At 51.8% G+C, this 27,034-nt stretch overlaps 1 protein-coding gene across 2 annotated transcripts; it reads right to left on the bottom strand.

Moving 5' to 3' along the window:
- Window positions 1-526: 526 nt before the first annotated feature.
- On the bottom strand, window positions 527-26,447 carry Ulk1 (unc-51 like autophagy activating kinase 1). 2 transcript variants are annotated; one of them, XM_028777385.1, is made up of 28 exons: window positions 26,337-26,447; window positions 25,864-25,956; window positions 25,740-25,781; window positions 15,013-15,045; window positions 14,769-14,805; window positions 12,262-12,435; window positions 12,091-12,164; window positions 11,666-11,767; window positions 10,708-10,766; window positions 10,543-10,625; window positions 10,158-10,208; window positions 9,755-9,843; window positions 8,980-9,127; window positions 8,531-8,591; window positions 8,226-8,315; window positions 7,747-7,872; window positions 7,332-7,477; window positions 7,130-7,234; window positions 6,308-6,576; window positions 5,420-5,613; window positions 5,030-5,139; window positions 4,811-4,954; window positions 4,187-4,377; window positions 3,860-4,032; window positions 3,658-3,776; window positions 3,169-3,326; window positions 2,407-2,542; window positions 527-2,333 (listed from the first exon to the last, which is right to left on the bottom strand). In XM_028777385.1, exons 1-28 carry the CDS (start codon window positions 26,445-26,447, stop codon window positions 2,278-2,280), a joined length of 3,174 nt encoding a protein of 1,057 aa, XP_028633218.1. In that variant the 3' UTR covers window positions 527-2,277. The 2 variants fall into 2 exon arrangements, with proteins under 2 accessions (XP_028633218.1, XP_028633219.1); XM_028777386.1 differs by having other exon boundaries at window positions 7,130-7,216.
- Between the last annotated feature and the right edge of the window lie 587 nt (window positions 26,448-27,034).

Below are 27,034 nucleotides of genomic sequence, written 5' to 3'. Positions count from 1 at the left end.
AGGATCTGAACATCCTTCCAAATGAAGCATACAGAGTGGCCAAGAGGTCATATAAGATGGTTAGTGTCAATAGTGTTGTGAAAACTGCACCTCAGAGCATACTTGCTGAAGTTTAGAATAAAAAATGACAAACGAAGCCAGGTGTAATGGGGTGCCCGACAGTCCCAGCCTTGAAATCTGAGGCACAGATCATTTGAGCCTAGGAACCTAAGACATTGTCTCTTAAAATGGGGGAGGTGCATGTCAATGATGCGCCACTCCACAGGCCTGGAAAACTGCCCCACCCTCTCTGGATCCTCACCTGACCCAGTGGGAACTGTTTTTTCCCCCTGGAATATACAATGAACCCACCCCTGGATCAAACTGAGGATTGCTTCCAAAGCTGAGCAAGCCAGCACTGGCACTGTGAAGTCCTATGGGACTCCTCAATTTGGCTGGCGGATACAGACAATCTGTGAAGATCGACCTGAAAGCATACCCAGCTCTTGGAGGAATAGTAGCACAACAGGATGAAACTGACACCACATAAATAATTCCAAATTTTATTTTCTTAAACTGATATGACACAGTGGAACAGAAAAGGGGGAGACTCACAAAATTCATCTTAAAATTGACAGGCCTGAGCACTGCTTCAGTGAGCAGGTTTGGCTCATACCACACACAGCCAGCCACACGCATACATAGCCACCCCAGGAGCCTTTAGGAACCAAGTGGTGGGTAAGGAACCCATACACTAGCCTCCCTGGTGGCTCTGGGTTCCAGTTGGCCACAAAGCAATAAATACAACATGTTACATGCAAGGGAGGTCATGGGGTGACTAAGGAAGAGACTGGTCTTAGAGATCTGCTTTCTTGTACAACTCTTGTACAACCAAGCACAGTGGCAATATTTCAAGTATTGCAAAGAAAAACGTGTTTTTGTGTGTGTATGTGGCCTATAACTCTGAATGTTGTTGTGGGAAAGAAACCCCACATCTGCTGTGTGGACACTCAGATACTTTCAAGTACGCATGGACAGCAAGGTGACAAAGGACTGGCAGACCAGAGAGGCTGGGAAGGTATTAGCTGTGTCCACCCTGGAGCCTGGAAGACAGGCTTCAGCACAGACCCTGAAGCCACCAAGCACAGGAGCCAGACTGACACAAAAGCTCCACAGGGGACCTGTTTGCATATGTTATTCTTCACCCACACCTGGCCATTGCATGGGGGGACAGAGTCGGGCACTGCCCTCTCTGTCATCCTTACAAGGAGTTAATAGATGGCCAGAGGAACACTCAATCAGGCACACAATAGCCTTGTCCACACTCACTCAGGACACACAGCAGCCTTTGCCACACTCACTCAGGACACACTACAGCCTTGGCCACACAGCCTGCACCGTCTCCTACAAGGGCAACATCCAGTGTGATGCTTGCCTGCCCTGCCTTCACCCTTCCAATCCTTAAACATCTGAAGTTTCCTTTTATGAAGAAAAACTGAGATGGGAGAGTGAGGACACATCTTAGGAAGCTGAGGAGTTTAAAAAGCAGGGTGCTTCACACGATGACTGTCCCTAATGAACATTTAAACATGAGGACTGCCTCCCTCAGGAGACAAGCCTGTTGCTTTCCTCCGAAGACCAGACACAGGAGGAGGTGAACACTGGGCTTTTATACACGAAGACATGGTCTGCATCTATACAGCGTCTTGGAGGACGAAAGCCGGGAACAGGAGGCAGATTCCCAGCAGTCTGCACTGCTGGCTAGGTTCTCCAGTCTCTGTATGCATAAAGTGCTCCGGTGACTTACAAAGCTGGGTGGGTAGTCTCAGAGGGAGAAGTTCCTAGAGAGATCAGGAGGCCAGAAGACCATACCCTTTTTTCTTGGACGAGCAATGGGGCAAGTGAACTGTGAGAAAAAGCTTGCTTTGGCTTGGAGTCAGCAACAGTCTTAGGCCCTTGCAGGTCTACAGGGCTGCTTTGGCCTCTGCGGGTGGCAGGTGCTCACACGCATCAGCCTACCACCTCTCGGTGCCACACCTGCTTGCCAGGGGAGCCAGCTGGGAAGAGTAAGTTCAGAAATTCCTGTCCCAGTGGGCAATACAACTGTCCCTGGCACTCTGATGTCTACCTGCCAGGAGAGACTGGCAGCCTAGGAAGCAGGAGTTGCACCAGTCTGCACAGGTCCACCGTGTAGCATCCCTGCTGGAATTGGCTGGCAGCAGCCTCAGCACCTTCAGATCAGTGTTGAGGACAGTGCGCCAGGTCTCAGACCGTACCCTGCAGGTCGCCAGCAGGTAGTCAGGCATAGACGCCACTCAACAGGGCGGAGAGTCTCCTCTCAATGCACAGCTTGCCTGTGGAGGAGAGAGCATGAGGCAGGGAGGCCACACCTACCACCCCACTCAGGCTGCAGGGAAAGATACTCACATTTGGCAATGTTCTCAATGTCTGCCTGGTCTGTCAGAGTGTGCTGCAGCCCCTCCAACAGTAGCAGGGCTTTGTGATATCGCGGTACACAGCCCTCTCGGTGCTGGAACATCTCATCAAGGGCGGCTGATTGTACCTATAGGCAACAACAAAACTGGGCAGGGCTGGGGCAGGACGGGGGGCCCAACTGCTTGGCACACTGCAGATCTGTCCAGCTTCATTTGTAGTCATGTTGTGAGCATAAAATAAGGGCTCAGGAATTAGCTACAGATGGTCACAGAGCCACATGGCCTGCTTGCATGGTGGTCACTGTGTTGTCTGATTGGTCTGTATACAAGCCCTCTCCCAGGGCGAGCAAAGGGGCACTGCTTACAGGGTGCAAAGCACCCACTGAGTGCCATTCCTACCACTGTGGCTGACAATGAAACTGATCAGTAAATGGGTCACAGCCAACTCAGAAAGGAAGAGATGGATGGGGGAGGCCCTTCCTTTAGCAGACATGCTCCCCATGTGAGGAACATCTGAATCACGTATGTCAGAGCAGAAACACTGCCTCAGACCCAAAACCAGAGTGTACTCCTCACAAAAAGGCCTTCCGTGTTAGCTGAGGAAACTGAACCTCAGGGAGAGGGCTAGGATGCTACCCCAGCTGATAAGCTGCACAGTGAGGAGAATATCACACCTAACTTCAGAGTCCTGGCCCCTGGGACCTAGGAAAAATGTCCTAAGCCCTGCCACAGCCGCACACAGATTGCCCCATACCATCTGCACTGCATGGCTAAGGATAAGTCGCTCTGCAGTGACACCATGGATCCCATCCAGCAGCCGTTGTTTGTCCAGAAAGAAGCGCTGAAGACGCAAGCTGAGGCTCTGGCAGGACATCACGCTGGCCTTGTACAGCTCATTTAGTCTCCGTACCACTAGGGTGGAAGTGCCAGTCATCTCAGGTCCCAGGGAACACAGGACCCCACAGACCCTCACAGGAAAGCGCACAGGTGAAAGAACGTGCTCCACCTGTATGCACAGGAGCTATAACCCCACCAGCTACAGCAAGATCAACATCAATCCAAGCAGCTTGTCCTGGGTAGGCCCATATATTTACTCTGTGCTCTGAACATGAGGCCAGGCCTGTGTATTCACTCTACTGACTGCTCCCTGACTTGGCCTGGGCCTACCCATGTGGCCTTACGCTCCCGCCTCAGGCTTGCTCACTCTCACCCCAGCACCACCTCCCTGAGCCCGCTTCCTCACCCTGCTTCACAGTAGAGGAAAGGCAGAGCTTCCCAGCCCGAATCTGGTCAATGGCAGTCTGGAGGCCTGACGACAGCAGCTCAGCCACCTTCAAGTACAGAACCAGTTGCTCTGCAAAGCTACAGAGAAACAAACGGGTCAGAGGCAAGTCAGATGCAGAAATGCCCAACAGCCCTCTTCCCCATCCCCAGACAATACCTACCCCCACTCTTGGCTCAAAAGACTGATCTGGTCAGCCACCACACTCTCCTGGAGCTGGTACTCAGGGCCCCCGGCTGCCTCACTGACATTCCCCTTCAAGGCTGCAATCTCCAGAACTTGCTGTGCAAACGCTAGTGTGAAACGCAGACTGTGTAGGGTTTCCGTGTGCTCTTGCTGAGGAAGCAATAAAGGTCAGAGCCTGGGACACACAAGTGTGGAGTATAGTAGGGCTGAAAGGTTGATCTGCCAGAGAGGCACTGTTCCCAAGCGTTGAGTAGGCAAGTTAGCAGGAAGCACCCATGTTTGTCACCTCTCCCACAAGCCTCACCTCCATGAGGGTCTCCTCTGGAAGGTCAGGAGCCTCGAAGGTCACAGCCCCCTCCAAGTTGGCAGCAAGAGGGTCAGCAAGGCTACAGCAGTGGCCTGGGGCAGAAAGCTCCTGGGCCTCTCCACAGGCCCCAGGCACTAAGTGGCGGGCAGAGGAGGAGCCAGTAGAGCCCAGGGAGCTGGAAGAGCCCACTGTAGGTAGATGGCGGGTAAGGGACAGGCAGCCTGCCTGCTTCTCACCCTGCAACCTTTGGCACTCTGAACTCCATCTCTGAAGTTCAGATGTACCTCAGTTCACACACTTCCTTATCCTCATGCTTTAATAAGGAACACAGTCAAGGGTAGTAGCAGCCCCAGGGCTCCACATTGGAGCACTCTAGCTCCCCATCTGCCTCAAGATGGTAGTACCCTCATAGATCTGGGAGCCCAGGACTCCAGCCAACACAGGCTGGCTTTTCAGTGCAGCTGGACATGGAAACTAGCATCTTGGTTACCATCACTGCTCCATGTACATGCTGGAAATGCCACATACTTTATGGTCTCTGCTTTCTAGGACTGTTACTCAACAAGAGTTTGCCTTCGAAAATCCCCACCATACGTGCTATTTTCCTTGGCCAGACCTTACCTGAGAACATTCTGGTGCGGGTACTCTGGGGTGGGGTGGTACCACTGGGCGGGGAGCCCACAGTAAATACCACAGGTGCTGGGCTGCTGGCCCCTCCAGCACGAGCTCCTGGATGCAGAGTCCCTCCAAAGCCAGCAGAGGGAGCTGAAGAACAAGCCAGGATCAGGGATGGGTCAGGACCAGCGGATCCACAAGAAACCCCACAGACCCCTCACATACCAATCTCCATAGGTTTCTCCTGTAGGCTGTCGGTGCTGCCTGAGTCGGAGGCCTGAGTCCCAAATGCAGCCTTAAGCAGCAAGTCCGTAAGGCGGCTGGTGCTAAAGGACCTGGGGGTGGGGGGGCAGTAATGTGGGCCAGACAGCTGGGGCCCTATTTCTGCACACAACCCTTCCTCAGGCCAGGCATAACTAGACTCATAACTCAGGATGGAGCTTCAGTTCTTTAACTGGCTTCTCAAATCTATTAAACAAGGAAAAAGGCTGGAGCACAAGTGCTCACCACAGATCTCCAACACCTGCCACACTGGGCAGCCAGCAGCACAAGATGATCTGGGTCAGAAATGGTAGGGAGGGCAGCTCCTGAGCACAGACTTCCCACTCCACTTACCGGCCAAAGGGGCCCCTGGTGTCTTCAGCAGGCCGAAGGCCAGAGCCTAGCTGCTGGCCCTGGAAAGGCCCCGCTTCTGAGAGGTCAGGCAGTGTACGGTTCCGAGGTGGTGTCATTACTACACCCTGCCTAGCCAACAGGGTCAGCAAATTCTGAGAGCTGGGGGCTTTGGGGAAGTCAAACGAGGGCCCAGCCTAGGAGGGAAGGAAGGACAGTATGGAGAAGTCCAATGGACTGGGAGACCTCAGAAACCAAAGCACAAGATGGGCCACTGAGGAAATCCTTCTCTCCAGACCAAAACTGAGGACATAGGAACAGGCTTTTACATCAAGAGGTGCTGCTGCTGTCTGGGACCCCTTTTTTTCAAAAAAGGAAAACTAAGACAAACAGAACTACACAATCCCTCTGAGGTGACAAGCTCGACTTGTGACACTCTTTGATTCAGATCCTTCCAAAAGCTGGGCTAATAATAGGTATGTGGCACCATGCCTAGTCTGAGATATCTTTCCTGTACCCACACCATCCTACAGATATTACTAAACACCTAACACCCAGTGGTAGCACGCTACCACAGGGAGGCAGCCACAGTTTAGCAAAGAGACACGGGGCCCAGGTTTTCTTCCCAAAGACAAACTGCAGGGCCAGTCAGGGAAGCCAGCAATCCCAATCTTGTGAGGCGTCCCTCACAGAGTAAGGGTGAGAGGCCACTAGGGCCACAGGCTTCCCATAGGAACCAGCTCTTCTAATCTCCCTGCCCTAAGCCCACTAGGCATTGCCAGGGAAGCAGCCTGAGGATGAAGCCCAACAGGCAGCCCAAACACAGAAAGACCAGATCCTTTCCCACCCCATATCTCCCACCAGAGCTCAGTCCCTCCTAGAAGCTATTACCTTGGTAGGGGAGCCTAGGATGGGCGGTAGGGGACTCCGCTGTAGGAAGTCAGGCAGCTTAGGTGAGCCACGCAGTGGCCGGCAAGACTGTAACCCTGGGCATGGCTGGGGTGTGCTTGTCTGGGGTGGGATGAAAGTGGCTCCCAGTGGGTCTGTCGGGGGCTTAGGCAGCTTGGGACGCACAACATGGAAGTCGGACAGGTTGGGGGCACTGTGCAGGCGGCAGCCCAGCCCGGTGGTTCTTGGAGAGTGCTCAGGCACAGAGGAGCCTGGGAACAGGAACAGGCTGCATTACTACCCTCAGGTCCCTCAGAGAGGCACACTAGAATATGTACTAAATAAGCCATTGCCCCACTAAAGGCCTCTGGACAACCAGTCTGTGGATCCACTCTTGTGGAACACAAGAATCCTTACAGCTGTTGGGTGGTGGTGGCACACACCTTTAATCCCAGCACTTGGGAGGCAGAGGCAGTAGGATTTCTGAGTTTGAGGCCAGCCTGGTCTACAGAGTGAGTTCCAGGACAGCCAGGGCTACACAGAGAAACCCTGTCTCGAAACCCCCCAAAAAACAAAAACAAAAACAGAAACCTTACAGCTACTTCAGAAAGCCTCTATATAACAGGCACAGAAAGGCTTAGTAATCTGTCCAAAGCCACACAGTTGTGGAATACAAGGCAGGAGACATTCAAAGGTTGATGCTAGACTGTGGCAGTCCTCCCCACTTTCTCCCTGACAATAGGAGGGAGGCCCCACACAAGCAGGTCAGCTATTGCCCCATTCCTGCTCTACAGACACTCTGGTCTGGGACTGTGCCACGCCTACCTGGTCGTGGCGACCTGCCAGCCCGAACATCCGCTCCTTGTGGAGAGGGCACTCTGCTCCAGCTGGGCCGTTCTGGGATGGTTCCCACTGGTAGGAAAAGGGTGGCTAGATCAGACCATAGCAAACAGAGGGGGTTATCACATCTACCCACCCACAGATGGGAAGGGAATACCGACCAGTTCCCATCCTAAGACTTACTGACCTTGGGGAGAGGGTGTGTAGGGACGGCCACCTCCTAGTGACAGCTTCCTGGCCAGCATGGCTCCATCAGTGTGGGAGGGGGGTGATGGGCTGGCACGACCAAACCCCAGGGGGCTAGTGCTACCTGACCTTCGGATGGCAGAGGACCTGCAAACAGAGCCAGGGCAGCTGAAGTCTCATCACACCACTTAAGGCCTCAGGCAGATTTTCCTTGGCTATGCTGGCTTACAGTCACCATCTTGCTCCTGTAGTTTACATGAAACCCTCACCCAACCCTACCACTGACTAACACAGCTTGCTGATAAGATGGGTTTAATGAGCTTGGGAGCCCTGGGAAGTTACAGGAATTCTGCAACTTGTCAGCAATGGCTGTCCACAATAGTGGCAGGACCCTCACTAAAGTCAGGGACACTAACCGGCCTGTCTGCTGTTGAGTTGGCGACTGCAGGTTCTGCTCGATGCGCTGGTAGTTGTGCACCTGAGTGGGGACAGGAATGGGGACCGAGGCACCGTACCTGTTGCTGGAGAAAGGGCCAGGCCGGCTGAGGAAAGAGGGTAACCATTACAGATAGCACTGAAAAGAAGCTCAGCCCCGGACATTTTGGTAGAAAGTTTCAACTTTGGCCAGGCCTGAAGACAGCTGGCTACTGCAACACTGTAACAACCCAAAACTGTATCTGTGTCACCCCCACATATTTGTTGCCTCTAATCTAACCTAGCAAAGGTCCTGAAAGCAGTATTCTCAGTTGGTCCCCTCATCAACCCATCCACACTTCAACAGGCCTTCAGTGGGACATCCACTGAGCAAACACAGGAGCTTTTAGGTAGATACAACAGATCATGCTAAAAAGGGTGGCCATGATGCTGAGTGTCACTGATGCCTATTTATGCTTACCCAGAGGGGCTGGGAGAGCTGCTGCAGGTTGGAGAGGGAGATGGGGTGCGGCCGTGGCTCTCTAGGCCAGCAGAGGCGACCAGTGAGCTCCTGGTGGCAGAAGGGACAGATAGACACCTTTAGGTTGATACATGCATTCAGATTCTAAATTCCCTCAACAAGCTCCCCACCCCCCACCCCCAACAGCCTTAGTCCTTCCCAAATGGCTTTACTCCCAGTCAAGACTGGGCCAGGCAGGATAGTGCTGGCTCCCCTAAAGGCCCAACTTATCATCGCTGGGCAGAGGTCAAGAGGGACTCACTCACCCACTACACAGCAGGCTATCAGGTGGGGGCTTGGCACTGGCTGCCTCAGCGACTAGATCACCTGTGAGAGAAGATGGTATCTGGTCAAGGTGTACTCTGCTCTCCTTGGCTCACCTGACCTTCTCTCTGGCTCTCCAATGCCCCTCTTCTCACTGGAGTTTGCAGTCGGAGCAGTGCAGCTACATGCTAATAAAGTGGCTTTCTAGGGTCCCAGTGCAAGCAGTCTACTCCAGGACAGACGTGAACGGCAGCCCTTCTCAGCCACCTTTGTGTTCTAGAAACCCATTCCAACTGTCCATACGGAGATAGAGCTGAACCTCTTGCTCACAAATACAAAGGACTCCATGACCATGCTCAAATCATGTGCATGTACCCAGAGTTGTCTGACAACTCCACTACGCTCCACTCACCCAACCCATGCCCAACAAATACTTTTGAGAGGGTCTGACCTGGAAACTGGGCTGGGACCATGACAAAGTCATCTGTGTCACAGGAATCTTTGCTGCTCCCACCAGAGTCCCGTGAGCCCTGCAGAAAGCCAGCAGCATCGGCTGGGGAGGTAAGGGTCTTCTGCAGCTGTGGCATCTCCCCCAGGGACTGTAGAATGGAATGGGGCTGGTAAACTGAGTCCACAGGCAATCAACCTCCCCAGTAATGGAGCAGACCATGGTAAGGGAGTTGGGCTTGGACTTTCTCTGCAGCACAGCAGAGCTTTCTTTCACACAGTAAAGAGAAGCTCCTCTTTAGGTGAGTGCGGGGTTTATACACAGACTGCTTGGGAGCCTTGCTCCTAGTCAGTCATGTAGAATCCAGGTCTGGGCAGTGTTCGCCACCTTTGCACCCTACCAATCCATTCCTACATAGTAACAAATCAGATGGCAGAGAGTATCACTGTGAGGAAGGTACCACTGTAAACCAGCACCAACCTGGCACCACAGACAAACACTTCCAGGTCCCCTGGGCAAGTGACAGTGCTTGGCAAAGCTGTGGGCCAGACTTCTCACAGAATGAGCACCAACATGTTGAGCCTCTACTACCAGACACAGACTACAGAACCTGCTTCCAGTTATGGGAGAGGACTGGACCAAACCCAGACATTAGCTTATTACTGTCCAACCAAATACTACTCAACAGTTAGACATTCACAGCAAGCTCACTGAGCATCAATGAGAGGAGATCCCTTCCCTAGTGATGCAGGATAGACGCTACACAGATCATACTCACCGGTGGAGAGGCCAGGTGGGAGGCAGAGCTGCTGCTGGAGCTGCTGCCGGACCCTGAGCTTGGATATGAGGGCACAGGCACAGGTGGGGCTGCAAGAGGGATGTGGATCAGTGGGCACACTGCTGCAGCTTTGCAGACATGGCTGCCTTTGACTGACAGCAGCACTCCAGTTCCCACCACAGTGACAAGCAGCCAGTATCAGGTTATACCACCCTGCACTGGTACCTGCAGTGCCCCTGAGCCCATGACAGCAGAGCCACCCAGGTACACATGGCCTTGAAGAAGAGGCAGAATGAGGCATTCCACCTTTCCAGAGTATCTCCCAAGATAGCAATGTGGCACCTACAGACATCGGAGAGCATGTCACAAGCCCTGTCTGTGCCCAAGACTGCCAGAAACTCACACTTCTTGATGGGGGTGCTGGCATCTAAGAAAGGGTGGTGGAAAAATTCATCTGTGGATAAAAGGAGTGAATTATCTTGATGCCCCTGACCCAGACAGACTCACCCCAGAGCCCTGGGTGTCAAGGCCAGGGCCTAGCTACCTAGAGAGTCAGGGCCCCAGAAAATGGCTTTGGAGAACAGCTGACCCCCCATTTCAGCAGGATTCAGCCTGCTGGCCTTGCTGAGCTTGGGAGGAGCACAACACAGTGGCCCTGTAGGCTGGCTGCAGCTGGTAGACCATAGGTGCCTGGGTGCTCAGACCAGCTAACATAATGGTAGCTAAAGGTAATACCCAAGACAAAGAGGGTGGCTAAGTGGGCAGGGTGCCAGGTGACCTGTGCTCACCAAAGTCCATTCGGTCCTTGTGGTTACGCTGCAACAGAGCCAGGAGCAGCTGCCGCAGGGGAGCTGATGTCTCCCGTGGGATACTGGGAGAAAGAGCAGATGCATTTTGAGAAGTTTGTGGGTGCCAGGGTGGACCTACCTTGGGAAGAAAGGAAGGCTGCTTACGCAGGAACTAGTGTCTTGTTCTTCTCATAAAACAGGCGCAAATCCTGAGGGCTGCTGGCCTGTTGAGATAGCAATGAAAAAGTTCAGACTTGTGCAGTACCTACCTATTACCACAGGGCCCCGCCACCTGTCTAACTCCTCAAGTACCTTCATCCCCAGCCATCCCAGGGAGAGGACCACTGGGCAGCTCATGTGCTATGCCCACACAAGGACAACAGAAAGTCAGTGACACAGGAGTCATTAGACCCTCCAACTGAAAAAGGAGTTGCCATGGTTGGGTATATATCCCAGAGCTGAGGATGGAATCCCTCACTAAGAATCATTTGGGGACACATCAGGAAGGCTCAAGGGTTGAGCTCCTAGTGATAGGCAGTGAGTGGGGTTAGATCCTGATCTGAAGTCAGTCAATGTTCGCTAGTAGGAGCTATGCCAGGCCTATCAGTTTGGGGTCACTACAGGCATCAATACCACTTCTTGCCAAGAACAACATAGCTCTTGTTTCTCAAATTCTCCTTGATGCACACTTTGCTTCCAGGCAAGATATACTTATTATGTTGGGTAGAAGGTCAGGAGACTTAACCCAGTGTATCCATAACCAGACAAGACTCTGACCTCTGATGGAGGTCATAGCAGAGGTGACCTTTAACTTACCAAATATTGAGGTTTGGCCTAAGCCCTAGGTAAGATGGTTATTGTGTTAGGCGAACAGGATTGACTGGTCATGGCCTAGGGCTACCTGACCACTAATAAGGCGACCCATGGAACAGGCTATGATAAGGGCTTTCACAGAGAGACTACAGGTTAGCCACCAAGCCTGGTACCTATAATCTCAAACTGATTCCCCATCTGGTAACCCTGTACTCTTCCATCCTGAGGATCCTATCCTGAATGCTACTCAAACTGAACCTTACCCTCTAGGGCTTTGGGGATTCACCTTAGTGTCATGGGGATCACTCACCTGAAAGGGGGCCTTCCCTGTCAGACACTGGTAGACAATGGTGCCAATGCTCCACAGGTCGGCCTTCCCATCGTAGTGCTGGGACATGATGACCTCAGGGGCCTACAGGGCGACAATATGGATCAGCACTACTGTACAGCAGCGTACAATAACCAGTAACAGGTGCTAGGCATCAGCAAATTCGAGAAGGTACCTGCTAGGCACTAAGCAACCAACACAGAACACGCAAGTACCCACCAGCCAGTTCTGACACAATAAAATAGTGCACAACTGTCTACAACCCAAAATGAGGCCATAGCTGATCCTTAGAGGGTCTGACATTCCTACAAAGGGTGTCAGGTTGGAGGCTGACCCCAGCTCTGTCTGCAACATCAGGATGCTTGGTGTTGGATTTAAGTAGTCCTGGACCAGGAGTGGGTACATACCATGTACATAGGAGAACCACAGAGTGTGGCTGCCATCATGTTGCTCTGGAGGTACCGGGCAAATCCAAAGTCAGCTGCAGGAGAAGTACCCAGATGGCTTGATCTGAAATTTCTGTGGGCAGAGTCCCCTACTGCAGTCTCTCAGGGAGCCACCACCCAAACACATCTCACCAATCTTGACTCGGATGTTGCTGGGGTTGGCACGGCGACCCCCGGGATTGGATAGCAGAATGTTCTGGGGCTTCAAATCACGATGAATGATGCCCTTGCTGTGTAACAGCTGCATGGCACCAGCAATCTGTTGTAGGAACAGCCTGACAGTGTCTTCACTCAGTGTGCGCATAGCTGTTAAGAAAAAGTAGGCTCAGGAGACTTGGGACACCATGGTCTCCCTCTGGAGACACAGGAGTGTACATGGCTGTGTGAAAAGACAGCTGCAGGAGCTAAGCACCAGCACCACTCTACAGAGGCCCTCCAGTACACAGGGCCAAACCATGCGGCACCAAGGCCAGCTTGTCTTGCAACTTCCACAAGCTGGTCCACCTTCCCTCTTCCTACACAGCCTTGTAGGACTCCCCCTTCCACACAACTCTGCACAGCCAGCTCTTGGCTGATGAAAGCACCCTGCTCCTGTTGTTTCTACTTCCCCATTGGGACACTTCCTTGATCTTCCCAACCCCTATGGCAAATCAGTCACTAGACTTAGTCCCTAGTTCTGGGGTAGGTCTTTTGCCCCCTAGACCACAGTGGCTTCCAAAAAAGTCTAAGTGAAAGTAGATACAGGGGCCAAAGAGATGCTCAGCAGTTAAGAGCATTCACTACTCTCGAAGAGAACCTAAGTTTGCTTCTTATCACCCACATGGTGGCTCCCCACCATCTGTAACTCCAGTACCAGGGTTTCCAATACCCTCTGGAAGGTATGATGTGTGCACGTGGCCTTCATGACAGACAAAACACTCATACACATAAAATTCAAAGGTTTTTATCTTCTCTCTCTTTCTCTTTCTCTCTCCTCTTTCTCTGTTTTGGTTTTTCCACACAGGGTTTTACTGTGTGTAGCCCTAGCTGTCCTGGAATTCACTCTGTAGACCAGCCTAGCCTTGAACTCAGAGATCTGTCTGCCTCTGCCTCCAGATTGCTGGGATTAAAGACCTGAGCCTCAAATGCCTGGCAGAAGTATTTCTTTAAAAAAGCAAATTGCAAACAATGGGTATGTGAACTTGAGGCAGAGCCCTGAGTTCTATGTATTCAAGCTCAACTGGGCACAGGCTTCTCCAACAGTAACTCAGCAGAACAGGGCAGGATGACTCCAAAACAAGTACACCTTAGAACTACACTCGGCACATACCAAGTGAGAATAAACATTCATTCCAGTCTGGGCTGCCCAACCCCTTTTGTTGGGTCACCAGCTCACAACAGCCCCATCACTTGACAGGTGGGCGGTTTAGGGAGCCTTCACGGGAGCTCAAACACACACATGCATAGGGCATCTTGTGAGCACTCTGAGACACTCAAAGTTACAGGTCAGCCTTGGACTGGCCTGGTCACCCTTTCCTCCCCCACAGACACCTGTGGAGCCTGGAGCCTTGCCAGGAACCACCCAACTACTGAAGGTCATGGTGCAGCATGATGTGTGGCTGCCCCAGGGGACAGGAACAAATACTGAGTGGGCAAAGCCCAGCATGGCTTAGCCACGTGAACTTGAGCACACAGTGAACTAACAGGCCAGGAGCCTAAAGACAGCACTTCTACACCTACTACAACTGATCCATCAGCAGACTACACAGGGTCCTCCCAGATCCGGGGTCTTCTCTGGCGGCTCACCCAGAAGACAGTGACACAGTCTGGGAAAGTGTCCAGAGGCTGCAGTAGAGGGAAGACTCAAACAACAGGAGACTGCTCTAAATGCCTGTGTCCCTCTGGAGAAAGGTGCTCAGGGGGAGTCCCTACCCTTAGAAGGAGGCTAAGGGGCTGTCACTTCTGTCACAGCCTGAGCCAGAAGACATCATCTGGGTGGGGCTGGTTTGAGCCATCAATCCCTACTGCCTTCTGTTTGCCAGGGTAAAGCATTCTGATGACAGTCATGGACAGCCACTGCATCCTTCTAGGCCTTGAGACAAGAGCCCTACATTCATTCCACTTGCCTTTCTTTCCCCAGCCCTCCTCAGAGCACCCATGGAAGAGATATTGATGCTCCTTCACTCTGCTCATCACAACCCAGCCACTTGCTGTCTTTCCGTGGGTCCTGAGCTCTCCTGCTGCCTGAAGCTCTGCTGGGAGCACCTCGTAGTCTGTACCCACCAGATCCTCCCATAGAGACAGATCTCTTGGCTCAGCTGCACACACAGACTCTAAAGCTGCTCCTTTGCCCTACCATAAAAACTGCAAACCATCTCTGTGTGTGCCTGCCAGTGCTTGCTCAGAGCCACCTACCCTGGCCTGTGTCCTTAACTCTGCCAAAACAGCAGAGCTTGATGATTCTGCTTAACCCACCCCACCCAGCACATGGGATACGCTTCACAAATAGCTGAGGGTGGGCAGGCCGATGAGCCTGAAAGAGCTGGGTCACTTCCTGTACAGCCCCAAAGCAGGAGGATAGAGGTCACAACGAAGCAGGGGGCAGATCTAGCTGCAGCATTTCAGGCTAGAAACAGAGCCCAGGGGGTGTGGCTACTCACTGTGCAGGTAGTCAGCCAGGTCTCCACCATTACAATACTGCAAAAGACAAGGGATGCATCATGAGAACACGGACAAAGAGTCTCCAGCCTGACTCAGACCCTTTATTCTCCATAACAGTTTTTTGGACCTGTCCAGTGCAGGTATTCCCAAAATCCCAGCTAGAAATATCAATAGTGCGTGCTTATACCCACCTATGCCCATCCTACTGGGCCCTGTGCTTGCCCTGGCCCCATGAGAACTCACCTCCATGACCAGGTAGACGGAATTGGCCATTTCCTGTAAGACAGAACAAGCCATTTAAGACTGGGAGAATACGGGGTTGGGGATTTAGCTCAGTGGTAGAGCGCTTGCCTAGCAAGCGCAAGGCCCTGGGTTCGGTCCTCAGCTCTGAAAAAAAAAAAAAAAAAAAAAAACCACCAAAAAAAAAAAAAAAAAAAAAAAAAAAGACTGGGAGAATACCTTGCATAGTCTCTCATTGGACATTTATTTCTGGGAAGAGCCCTTGGTACACGGGACCACAGGCACTTTCAACATGTCATTACCTACAGGGCTTGAGGCAGAGTGAACATGGCCAGGACTCAGTCCAGGAAATAGGACATCTGTGGCAAGAGGCCTGGGGTGTACATACTTGTTTCATGGTCACACCAAACATGGCCTCGGTGTCTCAGACCCCAGGTCTGAGGATCTCTATAAGGTTCAGGGTAGGAAAGGGCTGATGTGTACATGGACCATTACCTATGAAGGGGACTCATGTTCACAGGGAACTGGCTTTGACTCTTAGGCCCAAGATCTATTCTGCTCCGCGCTCTGGAGTTCACAAAACAGATAATAGACTGGTGTTGTCAAGCTGAGTCAGCAAAAAGGCTGTCTGGCTCTTGCCTGGTGGGGCTTTAGAGCCTAATGCAGACTTCTCAGAAGGAGGCATCCTGGTCTTCTCCCTCCACTGCTCTCTCAAACTTAGACAGCCCCTCACTGGGTACCAATACGATCCCTTGTCTAATCAATTACCCAACACTAACAGCCTGCTGTAAAAGGAGTCTACCCATCTGGCAGGCCAAGCCCCAAACCGTGGTGCCTCCCCTAGCAAACCACTCCTCATAGCCACAACAACCACCACTCTCACCTTTTCACTGACAAGAAACTTAGGACCTGGGGGGAATGGAAGGGTGTAATCAAGCCAGTCAGGCTGGGACTAAACAACCTACAGTCCCTTCTGCAGGTTGCATGATCCCTGAGATGTAGCTGCCAGCTGGGTAGAGCAAGCCTTGGGAACCACAGGAAAAAGGACCGCCCTGCTATATAGCCCACAGCAAAAAGCAAAGGCCCCACCTCATCCCCACAGCACTCAAGGAGGTAACTCCTTGCTCCTTAGGAACTCAGCTGCAGTTGGAGAGATATGAGGCACCTCAAATCTCTCTTCTAGGGCCTAGACCAAGAAAGGACTACAAAAAGAGCCCTTCTCATAGCGTATGAGAGCCAAATGGTGGACAGACACCCTCGTCCCCAGATAACCCCAGCACAGCAGCCAATGTTAACCTGTTCCACTAGTCAGCTGCCCCAAATATGTATTCAGACACTCATGACCTCCCCTCAACTTCAGCTCAGCTTTCCAGTTCCAAAGGCTAGTGCCTACACATGAGCATCCTGTGAACGACGAACAGAGTATCTAAACACCGAGAATGCGAATGAATGTGGAAAGAGCCCACTCATGTGCACCAGAGCTGCACCAGAGAGGTAAGGGAGCTAAGAAGTGTGTTCAGGCAGCCTGGCTGTCCCACAGCTGTGTGTTCCCAAGAGTGACTGACTGGGTGTAGCCTAGGTGGGAGGGACCCTATTTACAAAAATGAGCCTAGACTGCTTCATGAAGGCCTGTATACCAAGACCCCAAGTCCCTGCCAGAACTTTCCTGCCCTGCCCTAGATGAGGAGCCATGGCTTGGCCCCATTTGGTTCCACTCCTGCCTCTGCCTTCCAGGTCAGCTTCAGGGGAAGGATACTCTGAGGCAGGGGATGTTCTGTGAAGTCCACGGTCTGGAACCACAGAGGCAGGCTCAGGGAAACAGAATAGGAAGGAGGTTAGGGGCTGAGGATGGAGGGACAAAGTCCAGGTAGGATGGGGACCAAAATGAAGAAACAGCAACGTGGCCCCTTCAGCTTGACTGCTGTGAGAGCTGGGGGAGGGCTAGGGCACAGCAAAGGTGACAGAGATAAGGACCCATAAACAGCCACACTGCACACACCCTGCTCCCTTCTGTATCACAGAGGGCTTGTCTCAGTGGCTTCAGCATACAGCCCAAGAAGCAAGAGGCGCTTCTGATGCCACTTGCTGTGGGGACACAGAAAGACAGAAAGACAGACAGACAGACACACAGACATACACACACACACACACACACACACACACACACACACACACACACCAGAGGGTGGAAGGTAGAGACCCAGCCTGTCATATTATTAGGACATGATCTATCCCAGAGCCCCAAACTCACCCACCCAGCTAGGAGAAGTAGGGACAGTGACAAGGTCAGACAAAAGATCTGGGAAGACCAAGATGGTATACCTCCCTTAGAGCTTTGAAGCCAGGATTCCTAACCAAGGGCTACTGGCAGCAGTCAGCTCCCCTAAACTTATCCTGACACAGTAGAGCAGAGCTGCTGGTGAACCACAGGCCTTCAGCATCTACACAAAAAAGACCTCAGCATAGAGCAAGGTGCACGGCTCACAACAGCCAGCTTGTTCCACTCAGACCTACTGTGCAAAGAGACCGAGTGCTACCCCCAGGCCTGAGCACCGGCTTCAGTCCTCTCCTAGCAGCACCGTCTTGGTGGGCCTCTCAGGCCTGTACGAGCTCCTGCTTCTGTGCTTGATTCCCACGAGCCTCCAGCCAAGGCCCAAGAAACACGCCCAGCTCTGTGAGCTGTGCTGCAGCTGGGCTCACCCCGGCAGGCTGCCTTCAGCCATCCTCCATGTCCCTGCCTAAGCCAACACCCAAATAGTCCCAACCAACTCAGAACTTTACTGCCTGTCTTCCAGAGCTGTGCCAGGTTGTCTCTAGCCTAGAGGGAACGAAGGGTTGAGGTAAACCACAAAGCAAGAAGGGCCTCCAAGCAAGCGCTTTTCCAGGGAAATGGCCCACCAGGACCTGTCCCCTCTATCATGAACTGGGAGTAACAGAGAGAGGCCAGAACATAACCACAGAGGTCAGAGCTACCCTGTCCCAACCCTGAGGTCACCCAGGACCACTTCTCCAGACTCTGTTCTGCTTGGTTCAATTGGTTTCTACAAATTCTATGGGTCCCCACCAGACTCTCGGGAACTTCATAGGCTAAGTAAGACTACATCCCTAGCACACACTCCAGGACTCTGAACAGACAGCAGCCCTTCCTTCTCAGGGGCAGTTTTCCCATCATCACAGGGTGGCAGACAGTCTTCACCATGATGGGGAATGCCCTGGGCTAGTAATATTGCCACTCTGACAGGCAGGTCCCATCGTCCAGCTCTTGAAGGGAAGAAGGTGACACAGGGTACCCAGTGGGCTAGTCACAGCTGATGGCAAAGCAAAGCAGGTCTTGAAGGCACACATCCTTTGGCTGAGCTATCCTTGTGCAAGGGAAAAAGAAAATTATGACAGAGACTAGAATCAGCACTCCTATAGGAGCTAGGCTTACTATTCGCACAGGCGATCACTGCTGGCCTAAGAGTCTAGAATCCTGGGAAGCTGCACGGGCATCTGGGCACGTAGGAGGCTGCCCCGCCCCAGACACTGAGATATTTTGCTTAATAGGATCCCAGCTCTCCACCCTCTGCCTGCTCCACTCTGGTCTGGTGATCTCAGGCTGGATCTGGCAGGCGGGTATCAGGCACTGACCCACTTAACTCCTGAGGAGCCAGGCTTCTGGACTGCAGATGGCAAGGCTCTAGCCACAGCAAATCTGGACAGAAAGAATTCCAGCTCAGAGCACTTGGTCAGGGCTGGGCAGCACTGAGTGTATGTGTGTAAGGAAGGTCTATTCCATCCCTTGGGCTTCAACAACTGCCCTTTGCTGCAGTTCTCTGACCCAGGCTAGACTCTTGGAGGAGTCATCCATTAATCCAGACAGGTAGGTTTCCAAGCCTACTGCCATGCATCAGTTTCTTTCTGTCTTGTGAGTAGTCAGACCCCATAAAGCCACAGATAGGGCAGGGGAACAGAGTGGACCCTTAGGAATATAATTCCATATGGTTCCTCCCTAGGACTATACCCGTGCAATCTATCTACTGCAATTCTAACCACCACAGACAGACATCTTACCTACCACAAACAGTATAGTCAGAAAAACGACTCTTACTCCTCACTTAAAGACAGAACTAGCTCTCCTCAACAGAAATTCAATCTACTTGCAGGAAGTATACACGCTAGCCAGGCAGGAGACCAGAGCCACACAGGGCAAGCAGTGGAAGGCAGGAAGCCTCTAAACCATGGCTATCTATCCCACACAGCCACAGGCTTTGTGCCCTCTGTACTTTTATGTGATCTGTAATTCAAACCTTGAATCTATCAGCAGGCCTAACCTGAGTTTGACCCCTGGGACCCATCTGATCAATACCCTGGTTCAACATCAATCCACCTTTCAAACTTAAAAAGATAAAGTGGAGAAGGGTTAAGGAGCTAGAGAGGGTAGCGCATCACTTACGAGCATTTGCTCTTACAGAGGACCTGGGTTTGATTCACAATGCCTACACGGTGGTTCAAAGCCAGCTGTAATCCAACTCCTGGGGACCCAACACCCTCTTAAGCTTCAGGAGGCACCTCATGCATGTTATGCACTAACATAATATGCAGGGGAGCACACACAAACACACCTTTAGAAGTCTAAAAGTAAAGGTGGTCCTGTGGGTGAAACCACCTACCCTACCAACCTGACAACCTGAATTTAGAGTCCCAGAATCCCACATAGTTAAAGGAAAGAATCAAGGACACTAAGCTGTCCCCTGACCACCACACGAGCACTGTGGTACGTGTATGCTCCGCCCTGTGACATACATTAAAAAAAGTTTTAAGGGCTGGAGAGATGGCTCAGTGGTTAAGAGCACTGACTGCACTTCCAGAGGTCCTGAGTTCAAATCCCAGCAACCACATGGTGGCTAACAACCATCTGTAATGAGATCTGATGCCCTCTTCTGGTGTGTCTGAAGACAGCTACAGTGTATTCATATATAATAAATAAATCTTTAAAAAAAGAACACGTAGACAGCTTTCTTAAAAAAAAAAAAAGTTTTAAATAAAAAGATGGGGCCTGGGCAGAGGTGGTGCACATCTCTAACGCTGACAGATTAACTCAGGAGTGGAAGCAGGCAGATCTGTAAGTTTGAGGCCAGCCTGGTGTACAAAGCCAGTTTGACAACAGCCAGAGCTGTTACACAGAGAAACCCAGTCTAAAAAGACGTAAGTAAATGGAGAGATGGCTCAGCGTTTAAGAGAACTGGATGTTCTTCCAGATTCCAGAGGACTAGGGTTTGACTCTCATCACCTACATGGCAATCACATGTAATCCCAGCTCAGGGTATCCAACACCATCTCTTCTTCTGGCCTTCACAAACACCAGGCATGCAAGAGGTGTAGACATATATTCAAGCAAAACATCCATATGAAAATAAAGTAATTAAAAAAAAAAACAAGTAGGCATAGTGTTGCACATCTGTAATCTCAGCATCTAGTATGATGACCCAGGAGAATCACAAATTCAAAGGCAGCTAAAACTATGTATCAAAACCTGAAAGCTGGATGAGTTGACTGCTGTGGGCCTTTAATCCCAAAGTGAAGGAAGGAAGGACATCAGAAAGTCAAGGAGTTAAAGGCTAGCCTTGGGCTACTGGAGACCCTGATTCAAATGACAAAGGAAGAGCTGGGTGTGGTGGCTGTGGGTGTGGTACTGCACCAGGTTAGTTCTGGTTAGAATGTGAAATGCCTTTGATCCCAGCACCTGGAAGGCAGAGGTAAACAGAACTCTGTGAATTCATGGCCTGGTTTACACAGTGAGCTCCAGGCCAGTGTCAGCGATACACTAGTCCCCCCCCTCCCCCCCCCCATCCCCACACACACACCCTGAAAATAAAATTTTAAAAAAGGAAAAAAAAAAAAGAAAGAGAAAAATGCACATTCAACTTTGCAGAAGTACAGACTTCAGACTTATCTAAATCCTGCCCTATTCATCTGACTGGGTTCAGGTGATAAGCACTATCTCCGCTGTCAGTGAGAAGGCTACATCCAAACCCCATCACAGGCCAGTGCGTCTACAGGCTCTCTTCTAACCCAGACAGAAGAACTCAAGAGAGCTGGTCTGTCTGCAAGGTCCAGGTGAGTCACCTCTGGGCAACCTGGCAAGGCGTAGGGCTTCAGAGAACCGGCCAGACAGCGTACTAGCCTCCAGGGAGTCATCGGCATTAAGGCTGGCAAGCAAGCAAGAACTGAAGGAACCCACCATCAGGCCTGACACTGAGTCTGGCAGTGCCCACTCCTCCAGAGAAAGAACAAGTCCAGACACTGAATGCTACATGAGGAGAGAACCCAGTCCCTCCTTGATGAAGGCCACATGTTCCAGTTGCCTCCCCAAACCTCTGGTGGACTCTGAGTGGGAGTTGGAGGTTTAACTCATGAGTGTGAGGTTAAGCACGCTATAGGACCCAGGTTCAACTCCCAGCACTACCAAGAACAAAGAGGAGTTGGTGTTATAGGTTTTTTTGTTTTGTTTTGTTTTGTTTTGAGACAGGGTCTTACTGTGTGGCCTGGAACTCAGAGATCTGCCTGCTTCTTCCTCTAAGATTCTGGGATAAGAGTGCACCCCACACCTGGTCAGGGTTCTAGTTTGAATGTGAAATGCCTGCATTGGTTCATGTTTGAATACTTGGCCCCAGCTGGTGGCAACGTGGAACCTTCATGGTTAGAATGGCTGGAGTTATCCGTGAGGCACTTGCACACTTGCAGTCTGAGTTTTCTGCACCCTTGATCAGGCAACAGATGAGAATAATCATGTTCCCACTGCCATAAACTCCACTCCACCTTTCTTGTTACTTGTAGCCAGAATAAACTTCTCCTCCCTTAACCTCCTGCCAGGTGTTTGAGAGCAGACTGGATACACACTGAGTACCAGGCTACCCTGATACTAGATACTTGTCCCAAACAAACAAGGGGGAGGAGAGACCTATGTGTAACCTAAAAGAACTTTGCTTTTATAAAAAAAAACTTTTGCTGTTATAAAAAGCCCAAACACCATTAGAAACATAAATAGATACAACCAAGTGGGCATAGCTGTGAGAACTTAAGTTGTCACCACAGACCCTGGTCTTTTCCAGGTAAAAACACAGGCATGGAGAGGCAGCTTGCCATCAGTCTCACTTGAGACCGTCACTAGACCCTGCTTCCAACATGAGAGACAAAGTAAATTTGTTCACCACTAATCCAGATGAGGGCCATGAGACCTCAGGAGTTAAAAATACTGGCTGTTGTAACAGGTGTGGTGGCCCACACCTTTAATCCCAGCATGCAGGAGGCAGAAGCAGGTGATACCATGTTAGTTCAGGGTCAGCCTGGTCTACAAAGTGAGTTCTAGGACACCCAAGGCTGTTACACAGAAAAACCCTATATTAAAAAACAAAAGTACTGGGCTGGAGAGATGGCTCAGCGGTTAAGAGCACTGACTGCTCTTCCAGAGGTCCTGAGTTCAAATCCCAGCAACCACATGGTGGTTCACAACCATTCGTAATGAGATTGGATGCCCTCTTCTGGTGTGTCTGAAGACAGCTACAGTGTACTCATCAATAAAATAAATGTTAAAAACCGTAGCTTTAATTCAGAATGGTAGATTTAAAAAAAAAAAAAAACAAAAGTACTGACTGCTCTTCCAGAGGACCTGGTTCAATTCCCAGAAACCAATGACACCTCACACCTGTCTGTAACTCCAGTTCTAGGGATTCTGTGATCCTCAGACAGATGTGTCAACAAAATACCAATGAAAAACACCCAGCACCCTCCTCATACAACTCACAACTGTCTGTAACTCCAGTTACAAGACATGTAACATCCTCTCCTGGCCTATGCAGGTACACACAGCACACGTGTGACACACTCATATATAACAAAAGAGCCCCCCTACACGTTCCTAGCAGATGCACTGGGTCCCCTACCAATTGGAGTGCTGGCTGGCTGACCCTCATTGCTTGCCATTGGCTCTCCTTCCCCTAACTGGACTGCGTGGTTCAGTCTCAATGGGAGAGGATGCATTTAAACCCACAGGGACTGTGGCTTGTCTCAGAAGGGGAGTGAGGGAAGGAATTTGTAAGGGTGGGACTGGGAGAAGGGGTGTGATCAGGATATAAAGTAAATAAATTTAAAAGAAAAAAGAAATGCTAGCCACCCAGGGGTGGTGCACACCTTTAAAGCAAAGGGAGGTGAATCACTTGAGGCAAAGTCTACAGAACTAGCTCCAGGACAGCCAGGGTGATCACCCTGTCTCAACAACAACAAAAAACAAACAATAACAAAACAAAAAAACAACAACCACTACTAAGATTTTATTGAAAAGATAAGTTCGAAGTCAATACAACTTTAAGAGATGGACAACTGCCAGATAACCATTGGCATAGACTGGGGGGGGGGACAATCTGACAACAGTCCCTCAGACTACAGCATGCACATCTCTTGCCCAGGGCTCAGACTTCTAGGAATCCATCTACATTATCAATCCTAGCCAAAGAGCCCAAGGACAGTCATGACCACATTTTGACTTGCCAGAATCCCAGAATAGCTTGTGTCCCTCAGGAGGGTCAGGATAGTAAAACGAACCACAGTCAAGCCCTAGGCACCACATGACCTTAAATAACCATCACAGAAACAGAGGCAACAGCAAATACCACCTGTGCTCCCACTGTCTAAGGAGGAAGGGGGGGGCGACGTCGGAAATGATGGCACAGGCTGTGTGAGCACTTCACTGAAGTCTGCTCTGAACACGGACTGAGCCTGTGAGCTATCATTCCAACAAGGAACCAAGTTCGATTCTTCAGAGCAGTTGAGACATCAGTGTGTGACAAGGAACTGAAGCTTCTTGCCTTCCCTAAGAGTCCATGGAGGATATTAGGGGTTGCTATGGCAAGAAAGACATTTCCAGGAAGTAACCCAAAAACCGTGGGGATGCCTAAGAGACAGGACAGCAGGCCTCCACTGGCACAGGGACTGGACAATTTTTTTTAGGATTTATTTTTTATTTATATAAGTATACTGCAGCTGTCTTCAGACACACACTAGAAGAGTGCATTGGATCTTGTTACAGATGGTTGTGAGCCACCATGTAGTTGTTGGAATTGAACTCAGGACCTCTGAAAGAGCAGTCAGTGCTTTTAACCACTGAGCCATCTCTCCAGCCCGACGTTTTTAATTTATATTTTTATCGCGGTCTTCTGCAGTGTTGGAGAGAGGTTTCTAGGCCAAATCATCTTTTTCTCTGCCCAAAATATGCATCTTAAACAAATATCAAGGATACAGAGCAACAACCCCTGTGCCATGAGGTGAGGGACCCTGGATCTTAGGGAGAGGGCAGGGACTGCATCTCTCAGCACTTCCTCTGGGCAAAGCTGCCACAGCATGGCCAATACTAGGGGAAACAGCAGATGTCCTTAATCAGGTGGCTCAACTGGATGAAGCAAAACAAGTGGACACCTGAAGGGGGCAGGCCTCAACTCTGCAGTGGACCCAGTAATTGTTATGTGTTCAGTTCTAGTGAGACCTTTACGGAAATGCCCAAGCAGAGGACTGTGGGAACCTGGAGGAGACTGCAAGGTGCAATGAGGGCCAGACTCTGTCCCTATGAAGGTCATGCTGTCTACTCAGCACATACTGTGTGTGCTGTTGTGGCTCTCCAACAGCACTGGGGACAAGGGTAGGAAGAAGCATGGGGGGAGGAAGGGCAGGCTGCAGACCGGCAACCTCCTGAACCCAGAACACCATGTTTCCAGCTGTTGCCAGGTACTCCCTATTACACAGGACTTTGGCCCTGCCCACATGTCACCTCATGACATGTCACAGCCCTAGAGGTAAAGTTGGAAGAGGAGCAGGGGAGGAAGGGAAGGAAGGGGAGGAGGCCACCAAAACACAGCTAGCTGCCCGCTGGGAACTTCCCTCAGCCAGGGCTGGTCCCGTGGCCCCAGTAAACAGGTTTCAAAATCATTAGTCAGCACTTTGCTGGGGACCAGCACCTAAGGTTCCCGGTCCCCACAAGGGAGCATCCAGGGCCTACAATCCCTGCCACCACTGGGCTGGGGGACCTAGAGGGCAGCTCAGAAGCTGACTGGTCAGCTGGCTTGCTTGTTCAGGCAGCCAGTACTGAGGTGGCGGCATCCTCCAGCCCAGATGAGTGGGCCCAGCCCCAACTGCCGGCAAGAAGGAATCTCCGGCAGCCCCTCCCCCTTCCAGCCTCTGACGCAGGAGTGGGCTGGCCAATGCCAGGCCGCTGAAGCAATGTCAACAAACAAACCCGCCAGCCGAGACAGGTGGGCCTGCCTGGGACACCAGTCTCAGTAAGGGCTACTGGGTCAGACACCATAGTGAGGAAAGGGTCCTTGGCACCAGGGTACACTACACCCAAGCCATAACGATGTAAACTAGGCAATCATCAGAGGTTCAACATTAGCGTTGATGGACTCCTTCCCATGCAGGCAGCAGATAAACTAAGGAGGTCCCCAAAACCTAGGAAACGCTAGGAAAAACTTGGACCAGAGATGGGGACCCTGAGCAGCCTCACAGTTGGACAAGCCAGAGACATGGCATTGAGAACCCATCGTTTTTTTCACCTAAAACAAATACTAATCTAGAGCCATCGACTGCCCTCAGGGGGCTCCAGCCCCAAGCAACCCAGAGCCTGAAGCGGTGGGTGGGACACAGGCAAGAACAGATCTACCCCTCCCCCCAAGCCCAACAGCAGCAGCCTCGGGCCTTACCTGGAAGTCATACAACGCCACAATGTTTTCGTGCTTTAGTTCCTAGGACACAAATGCAAGTTTCTCATAAGCAAGACAAGAGCTGACCCACCCTCTCCCTCTTCCCATCGAGGTGCTGGCTCACCTTCAGAATTTTGATTTCCTTTCCCAGTAGTGTCTGGGACTTGGCAAGGTTCTTCTTGTTAATGCATTTGACGGCCACCTCCAGGTCGTGCTTCTGAAAAGCCAAACGTGGACCTTCAGGGTTAAAAACATTCCCCCACCCCTTCTGCTCCCCACCAAGCTGGGAACACAAAGATGGCTTAGGGTGGCTGTCCCAAGGGTCTTGGAATGGGAGGATGCCAGAGGCAGACAGGTAGTGTCTGTCTGTCAGCCGGGCCTGGAATCTAAGTGGATGGAGTTCCAGGCTAGGTTCTCAGAACTGGTCTGACTTCGGGGCTAGCTAGGGAATCCTGGGCTGGCGTCTCCTGGTTTCTGGAGCTAGAGTAGCAGGTGGGTTTCCAATGCTGGGGTCCTTAACTAGATCCCTCTATTTCCGGAGGTAAGGTGTTGGGCTGGGAATCATGGAGTGCGGGGTCCCCCGAGAGCGTCACCCACCTCGCGGTGTCGACCCTTGAAGACCACCGCGAAGGCGCCGTGTCCAATCAGGTCCTTGCGAGAGAACTCGAACTTGCCCACGGTCTCGACACCGCCGCGGCCCGGCTCCATAACGCGCGCGGGCCGGGGGCGCGAGCCTGGGGGCGACGCTACGGGGTGCGCTGGGCTCAGGCGGAGGCCGGCGGGCCGCGTACACGGGGAGGGAGGCGCGGGCTCATCGCCAGGGCCCCGCGCCCCATCGGGCAGGCCTGGGCCGGGTCCCAGTCCCACAGGCCGGCGGACGGAGGGGCGCGCTCCCTCGCCGTCCTCCCCGGCACCCTCCCGGCGCTGACAGTCGGAACCCACTCCGACTCGGGCCTCAGCTCTGACACACTCCAGCTCCAAGTCGACCCTGACAGACGATGCAGCTCGGAGCCCCGCAGGGAAACAAAAGATCCGCGGAACCTGGGCCTCGGAGCCCGAGACGCCGGCGCAGCCGCACTGCGTGGAGGCGGGACGAGGGGCGGGGCCTGTAGAGCCCGGACCTCTTAGGTGGCGGAGCTGGCAAGGGGCGGGTCCGAAATAAAAGACACCTCGTGGGTGGTAAGGCGGGGCGGGGCATAGTGTGGGTGGTGCCTTCACCGGAGCCAGCCCTATACTGGGCGGGACTTGAGAAAGCAGGCACGATATGGGCGGGGCCGGAGCGGACAGGGCGAGCC

This window comes from Grammomys surdaster, unplaced genomic scaffold, assembly GCF_004785775.1.
Source record: "Grammomys surdaster isolate TR1022 unplaced genomic scaffold, NIH_TR_1.0 309, whole genome shotgun sequence".
NCBI lineage: Eukaryota > Metazoa > Chordata > Mammalia > Rodentia > Muridae > Grammomys > Grammomys surdaster.
This window is presented reverse-complemented; position numbering and strand designations above follow the sequence as displayed.

Excerpts from the sequence above, each read along its gene's own strand:
- Ulk1 (XM_028777385.1), bottom strand. The coding sequence starts at position 26,447 with ATGGAGCCGGGCCGCGGCGGTGTCGAGACCGTGGGCAAGTTCGAGTTC. Across the intron at positions 11,768-12,090 it reads GTGGTTCTCCTATGTACATG|GCCCCTGAGGTCATCATGTC; the intron begins GTATGTACCCAC and ends GTCGCCCTGTAG. Across the intron at positions 3,327-3,657 it reads TTCCTCTACTGTGAAGCAGG|TGGTACGGAGACTAAATGAG; the intron begins GTGAGGAAGCGG and ends CTTCCACCCTAG.